The following is a 14,443-nucleotide window of genomic DNA, read 5'->3' as shown; positions in this document are numbered from 1 at the left end:
ATCTGGGGCCGCGCGGCCGCTGCGCTTCATGTCGGCTCCCTCGGGGCTCGGGGTCATGCCGAGGAACCAACAAGCTTTGGTATTTGTTTTAACCAGACCTTCCTGGAGCTCCACACATGCACCAAGCTCTCCCTCCGTGAATTCGCTACAATGTGTCTATGCCTATATACAAGGGCGCTCGCTAATGCGTGAGAATCTGAGAACCACACAGAAAGCTCTCCCCGGTTCCTCCCAAGCCCCTCCTGTTTCACAGACCACCCAGGGGAAACCGCCCATTCCGGTTTGTGAAATAACCTTTTAATTTTTGTCGTTTAGGGGGAAAAAAAGATAAACTCGTCTCGAAGTAGTTCTTGCATCTGTGATTGACAACCCCTTCCCCTGTGAGCCTGGGGCTCGAATCAGGAATTGGCCTGGTCCCTCAGCCGGTTTTCGGGAACAACATGGGGTTAGGAGACATGTCCTCCCCCCACCCCACCCCTGGCGGAGAAGTGACGAGTGTGGGTTCCGGCGGCTGCTCCCCGAGGGCAGGGGGAGAGTGGACCCGGGCAGGTTCGTGCAGTGAAGGTCTCGTCTGTGCTCAGCCCTAACTCCGTCTCTGCTGCGTGACACGCACAGTGACCCCTTCTCTGAGGCACTGGCCGCTGGTGACGACGGCAGTGCTCGGGTCTGGGCTGCAGGACACGTGACGGAGTCGGCCGGACAGAGGGTCACACCCATCCGACCTCAGGAGGCGGTTGGTTTCCCACGGGACTCGGATCACCTTCGGGCCGGCAGGGCCTCCGTTGAAGCCCTGGTCAGTCTGGGGGCTCTTCTTCCCCGTCCCCTGGATGTCAAGGCCTCTGATGGGATCGGTGAGCACGTGCTTCCAGAGGGTCGGCGTGACAACCGCCTGTGACGGGGGTGGGGTGTCACTGTCACCTGAGCAGGAAGGAGTCCACCCCCACAGAGGAGAGCTCCCCAGGGTTTCTCGGGAATGGATAGCGAGCTTCAAACCCAAGCGCAGGCCGGCTCCCCACACTCCGCCCACACTTTACGTCCAGCCTGCTGGTGTCCCGTCCATCCCCACGGACAAGGGGGCGGCATTCCTGACAGATGGCGGAGGAGGGGAAACGCAGGGTGACGCGAGGACCTGGGGCTGCCGCTGGTGTCTTCCCAGGGGACGGACGGTTTCGGTTTTGTCGTCGCTGAAGCGCACCGGGGCTCGCTGGGCGCCAAACCTCAGGGCGGGCAGGCGCCACTTCGGCTCCCCCCTCCCCTGCCCTGGCCCCGCAGTCGCGGTGGGTGGTCCCAAGGTGGGGGTCAGACCACGTGCTTGTGAAACGCGCCAGCGGTGAAGGCACAGGCGGGCAGGGCTGCGGGCGGGCAGGGTTTGGCCTCGAGCTACTCAGGACAGACGGCCGGCCTGCCCGCTGGGAACAGAGACAGCGGAGCACTCGCCCCAGGAATGCGACCTTCCCGAGGCTCTGGCCCCCACCCCGGTGGACGGAGGGGGGCCGGTCCCTGTGCAGGCAGCAGCGGGCAGAAGCAGCCAGGAGAGGCGGGACGGACTGGGGTGGGGGCGCAGCCCCCCGACTGTGGGCCCCTGGACACGGGGCCACGCACCAGCTGCTCCCACACACACGTCAAAGCGTGGCGGCCGGAGGGAGGCGGTCACTGATCCCGCCACTCGGCCTCAAACGCAGGCCACCGGCTTCAGCTCCGGGCCTCACGGAGCCGCTGGCCTCTGGGAAAAGCCAGCGGCCGCCAGACCCCAGCGCCCCTGCTCCGGGCACCGAGACTCACGCCCAGGCCTCTGCCCCGCAAGGGCGGGGCAGGCATGTCCGTTCATGTAGACACTGAGCTTCTAAACTGCAGTTACAAGGGGAAGCTTTGACACGGACCGGGCTCCTGAATGGCTTGTTTGATAAAAGAAAGAAGCTCCAGAAGGAAACAATGAGGTGATCCTGTTTCTTCCCGCCCACGAACCCTTAAGGAGTAGAGAAGCGGCTTCTCCGCGGGGGGTGACCCAGACCTGAGATGACACGCATGCCGCCCCTCCCGCCTGCCCAGGGCTCCCCACGGGCGAGCGCCGGAGGGCAGAGTCCGACTTTGTCCCCCGTTGGTCCCCTGTGCAAGGCTCACGAGTAGGCTTCCATGAGTTCCACCGCAGGAAACCTGCGGCATCCGCCCCTCCGCCGTTTGGAAGCCCCGCGTCTGACGCAGCCGGCTCCCTCTGTCCAAGCGCACAGGACTTGGGCGGCCACATGGACACCCGCTCTCTGTAGGGAATGCGCGCTCCCCGCTTTTCAAGGTTAATCGGTGGGGTGACGCGTCTCGCTGACCCGTGCACGCTGCTGCTGCGGGAGGGAGCCGTCCCACGGCCCGGAGAAGACCCAGCTGTAGGCCCGCGTCAGGATGAAGGGAATGGCTTTCAGCTGGGGCAGATGGTTGGGGGCGGGGCCTGATGGTTGGGGGCGGGGCCTGATGGTTGGGGGCGGGGCCTGATGGCTGGAGCTCAAGACAGTAGCCAGGTTACGAACAATCTGCAGAAACCCCGGAAGCCCCCCCCCCCAGCCCCCGCGGCCCCGCTCCCTGCCTCCTGTCCACAAGGGGAGACACAGGCCAGCGCCAAGCCGTGGTGCCACCCAGCACAACCACGTCCGAGCAGACCCGCGGTTTCTGAAGACACGAGGAGTGTCTGTGGACAGCCGGGTGAGGAGACACAAGCCGAGGACGAGCGGAGCTGGCTCGGCCACGAGCGAGGAAAGGCAAGGCAAGCCGATGGCGGCGAGGGTCCTCCCAGCACGGCCATGTTTCCGGAGGGAGGCGGCGCGCGTTTCCGGAGGGGCTCGCCCGGGGCGCCCGGGGCTCCCCCCACCGGAGCTCGCTGGGCACAGCTTCTCCACCTGCACGTCTCGCAGCGAGAAAGGCATAGGGTGGCGTGGACGCACCTTGTTGATTTTCCGCTACTCCGCAGGGGAAGGAATGCCTTCTGAAAAGGATGCTACTACGTGCCATTAGGAATACAAACGGTTGTCCCAAACGGCGCTTTTCCCAAGCCAGAACCACTGGAGTCTCTGTCCCAAGCGAGTGGCGATCCTTCCAAGGTTTCTCTCGGCCACATGGCGCCGCCTGGAGGCCGAGGGCGGGACAACACCGCCGGCCCGGGAAGGTCTCTTGTGCACCTGTCAGACGCTCCCAGTCCGTCAGTCACCGCAGGGAGAAAGCCGCCCGGGGGGTGCTTCCCGCAGCAGCACCTCCTGGGTCCAGTCTGCGGAGCCAGGTTCTGCCGGGACGTGCCCTCTGCCCGCCAGCCCCGGCGACGGCACTGGGCCCCGGCGAACGTTCTGACGTTGGTCCCTGAAGCCACGGCGTCCAGCGTGACACTGTGAAGCTCAGTGGGGCACGTAAGGCAAGAACGATGTTGGGTGGGGGTGGGGGAGGGGGAGGGGGAGGGGCACCACGCTTCCCGGAGGCAGGGGTCCCGTGCCGGCGTCTCGCCTTCCTCTAGGTGGGCAAGGGGTCGTCGTCGCCTTTGCTGCACTTGCACTTGCAGCAGAGCACGAACGGGGTGGCCAGGAGCAGGAACGGCGAGGCCACCAAGAGCAGGAGCCCGAAGCCGGCAAAAATGCCCACGACCTGCGAGAAGGAAGCACGGGAGCGGAGGGTAAGGCGGCTGGTCTGTGGGTGCCACGGCTGAAGTATGAACCATACAGCCACCCCACCCATCCCTCATGCACCCACACCTCATCCTCCCATCCTTCCATCCATCATCCATGCATGCATGCAACCATCCATCTATCCATCCATCCATCCATCATCCTCCCACATCTCATCCATCCACCCATCCATCTATCCATCCACCCATCCCGCATCCTCCCACACCTCATCCTCCCACACCTCATCCTCCCGTCCTTCCATCCATCATCCATCCATGCATGCGACCATCCATCTATCCATCCATCCATCATCCTCCCACATCTCATCCATCCATGCATCCATCTACACATCCACCCATCCCGCATCCTCCCACACCGCATCCTCCCACACCTCATCCTCCCGTCCTTCCATCCATCATCCATCCATGCATGCGACCATCCATCTATCCATCCATCCATCCCGCATCCTCCCAAATCTCATCCTCCCACACTTCATCCTCCCGTCCATCCATGCATGCATGCAACCATCCAACTATCCATCCATCATCCTCCCACATCTCATCCATCCACCCATCCATCTATCCATCCACCCATCCCGCATCCTCCCACACCTCGTCCTCCCATCCTTCCATCCATCATCCATGCATGCATGCAACCATCCATCTATCCATCCATCCATCCATCATCCTCCCACATCTCATCCATCCACCCATCCACCCATCCCGCATCCTCCCATATCTCATCCTCCCACACCTCATCCTCCCGTCCATCCATGCATGCATGCAACCATCCATCCATCCATCCATCCATCATCCTCCCACATCTCATCCATCCATGCATCCATCTACACATCCACCCATCCCGCATCCTCCCACACCGCATCCTCCCACACCTCATCCTCCCGTCCTTCCATCCATCATGCATCCATGTATCCATCCATGCATGTGACCATCCATCTACACATCCATCTACACATCCATCTATCATCCATCTATCCATCCACCCATCCCCCATCCTCCCACACCGCATCCTCCCACACCTCGTCCTCCCATCCTTCCATCCATCATGCATCCATGCATGCGCCCATCCATCTACACATCCATCCATCATCCATCTATATATACATCCACCCCGCGTCCTCCCACACCTCATCCTCCCATCCTTCCATCCATCCATTATTCATGCAACATCCCACCATATAGTTTTCATCCACCCTTCCACCCTTTCATCCATCCATCCATCTGTGCATCACCCACCCTCCTTTCCATCCATCACCCATCCTTCCATCTGCCCATCTATTCATCCATCCGTCATCCACCCCTATTTCCTTCCCTTCTCTTTCTTCCCCTCGCTCCTCCTCCCACTTCTCCTTTTCCTTCGTTATTCTCACTCCTCTTCCCTTCCCTCTTCCCCTCTGAGCACCCAAACCCCTGTCCATTCACACAGCCAGTTAGCCCGGCAGCCTCGCCCGAGCTAGACGCTGTCCTGGGGGTTGCAGACACAGAGGCACTTACGACCTTGGCCCCCGAGCAGCAGCCGGTCTGGGGGAAAGAGACCACAGTCTGACCAACTATGACGGTGCAGCGAAGAAGCCTCCCAAACTGGGTCTGGGTGGAGGGGGAGGGGGCTCGAGGAAGGAGGAAGGTTTTCTCAGGGAGGTGACGTGAAGGGAGGAGGTGGCTGGTGGGCTGGAGCTGGGGCGCTCCAGGTAGGAGAACAGGAAAAGTGTGAGCACAGAGCATCGGGGATGGCCGGACCTGTGGGACCTTGTTTTAACACACACAGTTTATTTTCATATTCTGTGTTGCATGTCTTTACCCCCAGGTGTGAGTAAACGCTGGGAGAGATAAGCCTCGAATGTAGACCCGGGGCCATCCAGAGCAGGCAGGGGGGCTGGTCAGAGGAGCAGGAGTCTGCTTTGGGCAGGCGTCCTCCCTCCCCGGCAGCCACAGCCCAGGACGGAGACCTGACGGTGGAGTTACAGCGCCACCTCGTGCTCGCTCAGAGGGGTCGCTGCACAAACGCCTCACACCTGGTTCCAATCCTGACTCAGGTGTTACTTCTCCCTGGGCCTCAACGATACAATCATCGTCTCAGTTATACAATGAACAAGCGAGGGGAAGATCTCTAAGGACTGCCAAGGGCTCTGAAACACTGCAGTGTGCAAAGCATCCCAGACGTGTGAAGGAAATACGAGCTGTGCGGAAAAAGTCCAGCCGTTGTTAATACAGCCAGAACCGTTTGTGCAAATCAGTGTCACCTGGCAGCCAAGGCGAGGGGGCTGGAATGCGCACGTGTGGACAGTGACGACTTCACTGTGCTGGTCAGCGGGGGCGGTACACTGAGTGAGCACGTGCACTGTGTGGCCGTCACATTCAAAACAACTGAGCAAGTGGAGCAATGAAGTTGCGCCCAATTTTGCGTTAAGCTTGAGCACTCCCCCACAGAGACTATTCAGGTGACTCAGAGGCCGCAGCTGTGGGCAGCTGGTGACTGGCAGCTTCATCACGACCATGTGCCTGCTCACACATCACGTCTCGTGCAGAGTTTTTTTGGCAAAACACCAAATCACCCAGGTGACTCGGCCCCCCCCATAGCCCAGATTTGGCCCCTGCGACTTCTGGCTTTCCCCAACACAGGGAACCGACCCCCGTGGCAGTGGTGGATGCAGCTCAGCCCCTGGTTCAGAAGACCGACAGGTGCGAGGCCGCACACAGGAGCCAGGCCCCCAGATTAGTGCACCTGTGGGGGACCAGGCCTGCATCGCACCTGGGCTGCTTTGAGGCTTGCTTTTGCTGAAACTCCTTCACCCTGAATTGAGGCAGCAAATATTTACTGCATATCTTAAAGTAACTTCCTGAAGTCTGTGCTAATCCTCCCAAGGACTAGTGTAACCAGTTCAACCACTTTTCCCTTGCATTTGCAACATTCTTTTCTTTGTTATCTGTACGAAGTAAACAGCAACATCTTCTCCTGTGCATAATAAATGAGGACCTTCCTCCATGTAATGTGCCCAGAAAGGCAATAAAAGCCTGTCCAGGCAAGGATGGGGGCGCTCTCTCACTCAGAGAGTGGCCATGCCATCTCACTCCACAGGACTTTTTCTCCACAGGACTCTGCAGTCCGTGCGAATTTGGTCATTGCAGCCACAACACAAGGACACCCCCCCCCCCTGCTGGTCGGAGTCTGCATCAACCCAAAACTGAAATCCCCTTTGAAAGGAAAGAGGTCTCAGACCATCAGAGTCAGGAAATTACGATGGGGCAGCTGATGGTGACTGGGGGAACAGTGGGAGGTCCCGAGGGGCCTGCTTTGAAGGGGACTGAGGTGTCCTTGTCCTGTGTGCACTGCTTCCTGTGCCTTGCATCTTCTTCAGCCAACGTCTCTGTCTCTCACAGCGCATGTCTGGGCACCTTCTGGGCAGACCCCGTGCACCTGGACTCGGGTTTCTGTCTGAAACTACCACCCCCACACGCGCACGTCCACGGCGCTGCATGAGTGAGTCACTCTGTGCCGGTGCTGAGGACCCAGCGTCTGCCCAGCTGGCCGAGCCCCTCGGTCTGAATACCAGCGGGGCAGTGACACTCCGTGAATTCACACCGCGCTTTGTCAAAACTGCAGGCACACTGCCATCCCAGACGCCGTGAGAACACCTGGGGGGTGTCATTGCCCCAGAGGGCGCTCGTGAGCACTCCCCACTCCTGTTAGTCCCAAAGGAGCCCGGGACTCAAAAAACGTGCCAAAATCGCAGCCGAATGCTGCCTTGCTCAGCCAGGTGATCTCCGTCCTTGTCCGCCTTGTCTGTTTTGTGCGCGCCAGGTAGTAAGCAAGGTGACCCAGCGTCTCGCCCACGGGTCTGGGCGGTGTCTGAGCTGCACAGGACGGGGGAATGCGTCTGTGTCTGCCCTCTAGGAGGGGCTCGCCTGTTGGGGTGGAGGCGGGGGGCAGACACAGCTCATCACAAACCTCTGGAGCAAACTCCCACCCGCCCTTCAGCGTGGCCTCGGGGGAGGCGGGGCGCAGCTCCACGGGTGCGTGCGCACACACACGCCACCGTCCGGCTAACAGCAGGACCCCCTTCCCTGTGCGGCAGCCCGAGGTTCAAGCGTCTGCTCCCTGCTCAGAGGAGCAGGAGGACCAGTGGGTACGCCCCCCCCCCCCCCCCGGTCAGGGGGTGGCTCCCTACGGAAGCAGCAGGACCCCACGAGAGAGAAGCACCCCTCCTGCCTCTCGCACAGGACGGCTGATCTCCGGAACAGCCCGGGAAAGGCGGGCGGCCCTTTCACAGTGACCGTGTCTGCGGGGGGTGAGCGGAGGGCAGGTGAGGGGCCCGGCGGCAGCATCTGGGGGGGGGGGGCAGGTCCAGGCTTGGCCGGGAGTCGTGAGGGAGACCTGTCTGCACAGCCCCCTGGGGACCCGCGCAACCGCCCACCACTTCTCACGACGTCTGCGGCAGCTCCGTCTCAGCAAGAGACCTGCAGCCCCGAGGGACAGTCACGCCGCCTGGCACAAAGTGAAGGAGCACAGAGCCTCTGCGCGACAAAGACAGAACACTTCTGTTGCCAGCGTGACGTTCTCTCCAGACAAGTCCTCTGAAAGCACGCTCAGTACAAGGCGCGTGGCAGAGAGCACTCCCACTCCCACGCAGGCACGACAGCCGGCTGCTGGGACAGCAGGGGAGGGCACCACAGTCCTCAGGCACCCTCAGAGCAAGGTTACCCCGAGTCACAGCGGACGGCAGCAGGAGCCGGGGGCAGGGGCCTCGTGAATGGACAAACCGCACACTCGGTGGCGGGCAGCAGACTGCAGCCCGGACACGCTGGGAGCCACAGGACTCAGAGGCAGCTGCTGAGTGTGGGGAGGTCTGAGCCGGACGGGTCCCAAGGGCAGGTGGGGGCTCACGTCCCCAGGGAGCTTGTGACCGGATGCCAGGCAGATGCCCTCTGTGCCTGTACGGGGGGTAGCGCATGCGGCCCGTGGGGGGCAGCACCAGAGCAAGGACGAAAGGGAAGGAGAGCTCCAGTCGGCTCTCCGGGCCAGGGGCCGCTCCGGGCCGGGCTCCTGTTGGTTTGGTTTCCCATGGCGGCCTCGCTGAGCTCCAGTCCCCACACCCTCCCAGTCGCCCCTGCAAGCGCAGGAGTCCGTGGTTTCTCGAGTTTCCAGACGGGGCGGCCCTCACCCGTCAGCCCTCCCCACCCCCACCCCCACCCCTGTCTCTAAAGAGCTTTCGAGAATGTGGCGGCCACTGCTCTCTGCTGGCCCACCCTGGGCAGCTGCCTCTCCCCTGCCGGGGGCAGCGAGGGCTGGGACGGAGACCTCCCCACCCGCAAAGCCAGGCCACCCACCGTCACTGTCCCAGGGAGCACTCCCTCCCGGTCCCTAACTGCCTGGACCCTCAGCTGGGCCGTGGGGCCCACAATGGACTGTCAAGGACACACATGCCCTGGAGAGAGGGACAGCACCCTTTCTCACGCACCTGCCTGGGGACCGGCTCCCACACCTCCCGGGTCGGGGTGGCAGCCTGCTCCGTGGCTCTGAGTGCAGGGATCTCACGCCAGCCGCCGGCCCCTGGGGTCTGGCCTCTGAGGCCCCTCCGACCCTTTCCGCCCCACTCCTTCCTGCCTGAGCTGGGGACCTTCACGGAACCATCCTACCCCCGACCTGTCCCCGTCCCCGTCCCCCCTGCCTGTCCTCACGCCCGCGCAGCCAGCTCCCCACGCACCGCTCAGCCTCGGGGGGCCCCCCCTCCCATGGGCCTCCCTGCCACACCTGCTGAGACCCCTCCCCCACCACAGGCCCTGCACGGTGGAGGTCCTGCCAGGTGCCTGTTGCTGGTCTATCACCTCGTCCGGAAGCAGAGCGTGGGCCCCACGAGAGGAAGGTGGTGCCGGGCACCCAGCGGGAACACGGGTGTGGGGAGCGTGCGAACCCGTGTTAGCGACAGGCCCTCCGGAGCCTCCCTGGGTGCACGCAGGGACCTCTTCTATGGGAGACGAAGTGGCTCACCCCGGGGGCCTCCGCAGGGGCTCCCTCCTCCAGGGCCGGGCGAGCACCAGCTTCTCACTGTGACCCGGGCTGGGACCTCGGGTGAGAGCGAGCAGTCCCCTCAGGCCCGAGGCCCGCGTGCTCGGCCTCGGCCACCAGAGCCCCACCCCGAGACTGGGGACCGTGTGTCCTACCTCTGTGTCTCTACGGAACTGGCAAGTCCGCTAGAAGCCACCCTCACACATGCACACACAGTCGCACACACACGTGCCCTCCCCAAGCCCGGAGCCCAGGTGGCTCGGCCCTACCTGTGTCCGGTGCCAGATGACAGAAGCCCTGGAGTGGCCCAGCTTGTCCCGGCAGGGCCCCTTGTCATAGTGGATGAGCAGGAAGTCGTCCTGGGAAGGGAGGGAGGGCGGGTGAGTTACTGTCAGAGTCCGGCCCGTTCCCCAGGCCCACGGGGATGCGGGGGTCAGTGTGGAGCGGCGGAGGGCAAGCAGATGCCACCCAGGCCGCCATCCCAGACTCTGACCTCCCCCGAAGCCGGTGGCCTGGGCTCAGCGGCTTTCTAGAGTTTGGAAGGAGGAGAGAATCGCGTGACACAGGGTGCCCACAAGTGCAGGGCAGCTCCTGCTGCCCCCAGGCTGCCTCAGGCCCTGGCTGGGCGCTGTCCTCTGCCTTTTCAGCTTCCTCTCCTCCGGGCAGGGCCATCCCGGGAGACGAAGGTCTCCTTTCTCCCTAGCCACCCTCCTGCCCTGTGCAGATGGACCACCCACGTTCGCGTCTCTGAGAACCAGCCTCTGCAATGCCTCCGACTGTCCAGGAGGGGGCAGTCACTCCCGCTGACTCCCAGGGAGAAGGACAACTTGGCTGCCTCCCTCCCTCTGGTGCTCACCGCCCACCTGGACCCAGACCCCCTTCCCTTGGCCTCTCCCGGACTGTCGGGCTCCCCGCACGGAGCCTCCGGTCTGTTCACGAGGACCCCGGCCCCGTGCCTGGCACCCCAGGCCTCAACAAGCCCCGACTGAGAGTGCAGGGGGGTTTCTAGACACAACCCGCGGCTCTGCCATGAGCAGAAGCTGCGGTCCCCCCCGTCATCCGGCAGAGGAGCAGCTCCGTGAAGAGCAGAAAGGGGGCTGGTGGCTGTGCATTCCCCGACGACGAGGGTGCAAACAGCCGCTTTCGGAGAGCAGAGGGACCCGCCTGGGCCGGTGTGTCTGCGGGGACCGCAAGCCTTTCTCCGGAGGGCCCGGGAGACGAGGTGCAGTGGCTCTCGTCTGGCCCCACAGCCCGCTCTGCTGGGAGTGCGGGGGGGGGGGGGCGTGTGCGGCCAGGGATCCCCCCATTCTCCTGGAGTTTGCTGACGGTTCAGGTCCCGCCTAGTGCCTGAATGCGTGCAGCTGCATCACTACCCTGGATTTCCCGGGGCGGGGGGCGGGGGTGTAGTGAGAAGCCATGGAGGGAGGTCGGAAGTCCTCGCAGCCACTACCACCCCGAGCCCTCACCCCCCGCGCTCAGGGAGGAGGCCAGCGCGGGCACAGACGGACACACACCCCCTCCAGCCGGACCCTCGTCTTCCGTGAGGCTGTGGCTGAGCGCTCCGTCCACTAGGAGGAACCAACTGCAAGGACACCCTCCCTCCCACTGAGGTTGGGGGCTCGCCCCAAACCAGCCTCCCCGGGTATCGCCCCTCTTCCCAGACTGCCTGTTGCAAGGCCCTGCACCACAGGCTCCTGAACAGTTTTTAAACTTTTTTTCCCGAAAAACACACCAAATCGTGCGGCACGACCCAGTGCAGACAGGGACAAATCGACCTCGTGTGAGTCACCTGGACGGCTGATGGAAAATGCCGATTCCTGGGCCCGTGGGGCTAGGGTGGACCCAGTTCACCACCCCCCGTGGCTGGGCCAGAGCCTGGGGGGCCGGGTCCCCATGTAGAGGCCACCCCCTGAGCTCAGCACAGAGACCCTCGTCACAGCCCCAAGTTCACGGTCAGGCTGAGCCCAGCCCCGTACCCTCTCTGCTCCTCCTCACCGCGTCCCGTTCTGTTCTCTTCCCCTGGTGAAGGGACGCCACGTCCCCTGTCACCTTGCTGTCTGTCGCCTCGCCCCAGTCAGCCCAGACCAGTCCCTGCTCCTCCCCGGGGCTGCCAGCGGCTTCACACCCACCGACCCGCAGCGCGCTCCACAGGGCCACTGCCCCCAGGGCCAGCGGCTCCTCCTCTCCCTGGCGCTCACCCGCTGCCCCGTGCGCGGGCCTTGCCCGTCTCCCGGGCAGCACAGCGGGGACACGGGACGTGCCTCTGAGCAGGATGAACATGTGTTTAAATAGGACCTTCCTTCTCCCTCCAGACACGCTCTCAGAGACTTTTACAATGTAATAAGTGACGGTGGAATAAGAAAGGATTGGAATATGGTGACGTGCAAAGTTATACACGTCCCTTGTGTGTGTGAGACACGGACAGACTGTACACACACGCACTGTCTGTGTGCATGTAAGCATGTACATTATACACGCATAGGATGTACATGTGTACACATAAATATGTACATCACACACACACACAGACTGTGTGTAGGTAAGTCCCGGGGAGCCTTCCCGGGCTGCCAGGTGAGGGCCGGCCCCCCGGCCCCTTGTCCCCCCCGCGCCCGCCCGCCGGCCCGCCCGCCGGCCCGCCCGCCCGCGCACTCACGTCCAGGGACTCGAGGCAGTACCAGCAGAAAGCGTGCTTGCAGCTCTTGCACATCATCTGGGCGCAGCCCTCGTCCCGCTCTATGTAGACCTTGCACTTGGGGCAGCGTTTGATGGGCGCGTCGTCCTCCTCGGGTCTGAAGGCCGCCGAGCTGCGGGGACACGTCCGTCAGGGCCGCGCCCCCCGGTAGCCCCCAGAGCTGCCCCGCCCCCACTCCCAGTCCCGGGAGCGTGGGCCCGCCTGGAGCGGCCGGGCTGCTCGTCGTTCAACGAGATAAAGCAAAACCAGAGAGACCGGAACCCCAGAAAACCACACTAAAACCTGTGACCCGGCCCCCTCAGTCCGGGGGGAAAGGGCAGCATTCGCACACGCATCCCGAGTCAGAGAGAAGTGCAGGCGAGAGATAGAAGAGCCCGCGGGGAACGGCGCGGAGCGGAGGGATCCGAGGGGCGGCGGCGCGGTCGGAGTCTGGGTCCTGGTCCTGGTGTTTGCATCCCCTCCGAAGGGCTCATCATCTTATACTCTCTCTCCCTTTCAGAAACGAAGCGCCCAGAAACTCAGGGGGCGCCTCGCTAGCTCTCCCTGGCCTGTCCCTGCGGCCCGCCTCCGGGCCGGGGAGTCCACCGCTGCAGGGCGGGGCGTGCAGGGGTCAGCACACACCCACTGTGCCACCGCCCCTCTGGGCTCCATGTCCTCGCGAGAGCGGGAAGGAGCGAAGCCCGGGGTGCGAGCACCGGGCGGGGCAGCAGGGGGGGGAGGTGCCGACACGACTCGAGCAGCAGCGGCGGTCTGCGCTGCTCTGCTCAGGGGGAGGTCACGCGGGCGGTCAGGTGTGGCGACCGAACGGTGTCCGTCCCACGCAGCTCGCGTCCAACCACGGCCGGACGGTGCGCAGGGCGCACGCCGCACTGGCGGCGGCCACCGGAGGTGACCGGGCTCCTGTGCAGTCGGCAGGCACCCACCCCGGCGGCGAGGCGACGCTCAGCCCCGATCACACTGCTCTGGCTGGGAGGTGCGGCCTTCAAGCGAAGGAGCCGGTTTTCTGGCGGGGCTCACAGCGGCTCCGAAGGGAATGCGGGGGACAGAGGCCACCTTAGGGACTGCGTCTCCCGGGAGACGGTCCAGACTGAAACAGGGAGGCCCGGGAAGCTCGGGGCCTCCCGCATGCAGACATTCGGCTCGTACGAGCACCGTTTCCCAGCGCTTCCTGGCCCGGCAACTGCCCTTGAAATATGACGACGGTGAAGGTTGCGAGGGCAGAAGGGGCTCTGGGGGGTCGTGGCCCACACGCTGCAGGCCTCTGACTCGGGCGCATGCGCTGAGCAGGTGCTGCTCAGTGACACGGCGGAGAGAGGCTGGGTTTTGCAGAAATGGGCTGTATCACAGACAGAGAGCTGAGCGCACTGTCCATCTGGAGTGGCACCCAATGGGGCCTCAGGACCAGGGACACCGGCGGGAGTGCTGAGGCCCGCAGCAGCCCAGGGTGGCGCCCCTCCCCCGGCCAAGGGCTGGGGTGACAAAGGTCGGACCAAGGCGGGCTGCGGCATCCAGAAGGACCGGCCAGGTAGCCGGAGGGGCTGGACACAGCGCGGCTGGCGCTGCAGTCAGCACAGGCGGCTCCTGCGGGGGCCGGGAGGCCGGGGCCGGCGGCCCTGCCCTGGGGACCGAGGAGCTGAACAAAGGCGGGGACCTGAGCCGGCCTCGGGGTGACAAGGAGCCCCAGAACAGGACGGGGTGGAGCCGGCCATAGGCACAAGGGCCAGCATGGGCTTGGGACAGAGCAGGATGTGCCCGGGGACACCCAGGGGTCCCTGTGGGGGTGGGGCATGGGGAGTGGGGGTGGGGCAGCCGAAAGAGGGGGGCGGAGGGAAACGGGGACCAGCTGGTCGCACCTTCCAACCACACCTGGGGGTTTGTCTGTTAGAAACATGGTCTTGGTGAGTGCAAGGCCCACGCTTAATGGAACCACAGGCCACGGCAGCCTTTTAGGACGAGAGAAGGTGAACGTTATCCCTTCCCTATGGTTCAGCCCACCACCTTTCCAGGTGCAGGAAATGGTGCGCAGCGCCCACGGGGCACCGAGTTCGGAGCCGGGGGGGGGGGGGGGGGCGGGGGGGGGGGCAGCAGG

At 63.8% G+C, this 14,443-nt stretch overlaps 1 protein-coding gene across 4 annotated transcripts in view; it reads right to left on the bottom strand.

The window, feature by feature from the left end:
* Positions 1–3,387: 3,387 nt before the first annotated feature.
* RNF144A (ring finger protein 144A) overlaps positions 3,388–14,443 on the bottom strand; it is a 68,082-nt gene continuing 57,026 nt past the window's right edge. For all 4 annotated transcript variants that reach the window (XM_028516739.2, XM_036027628.1, XM_036027627.1 and 1 more), the window contains exons 6-8: positions 12,316–12,466; positions 9,932–10,021; positions 3,388–3,618 (exon numbers count right to left, since the gene is read on the bottom strand). In XM_028516739.2, the coding sequence (XP_028372540.1) occupies positions 3,487–3,618; positions 9,932–10,021; positions 12,316–12,466 (373 nt within the window). In that variant the 3' untranslated portion in view covers positions 3,388–3,486. The remainder of the gene's footprint in view (positions 3,619–9,931; positions 10,022–12,315; positions 12,467–14,443) is intronic.

This window comes from Phyllostomus discolor, chromosome 6, assembly GCF_004126475.2.
Source record: "Phyllostomus discolor isolate MPI-MPIP mPhyDis1 chromosome 6, mPhyDis1.pri.v3, whole genome shotgun sequence".
NCBI lineage: Eukaryota > Metazoa > Chordata > Mammalia > Chiroptera > Phyllostomidae > Phyllostomus > Phyllostomus discolor.
Note: the sequence above shows the minus strand (reverse complement) of the source record. Positions and strands in the feature narration are given on the sequence as shown.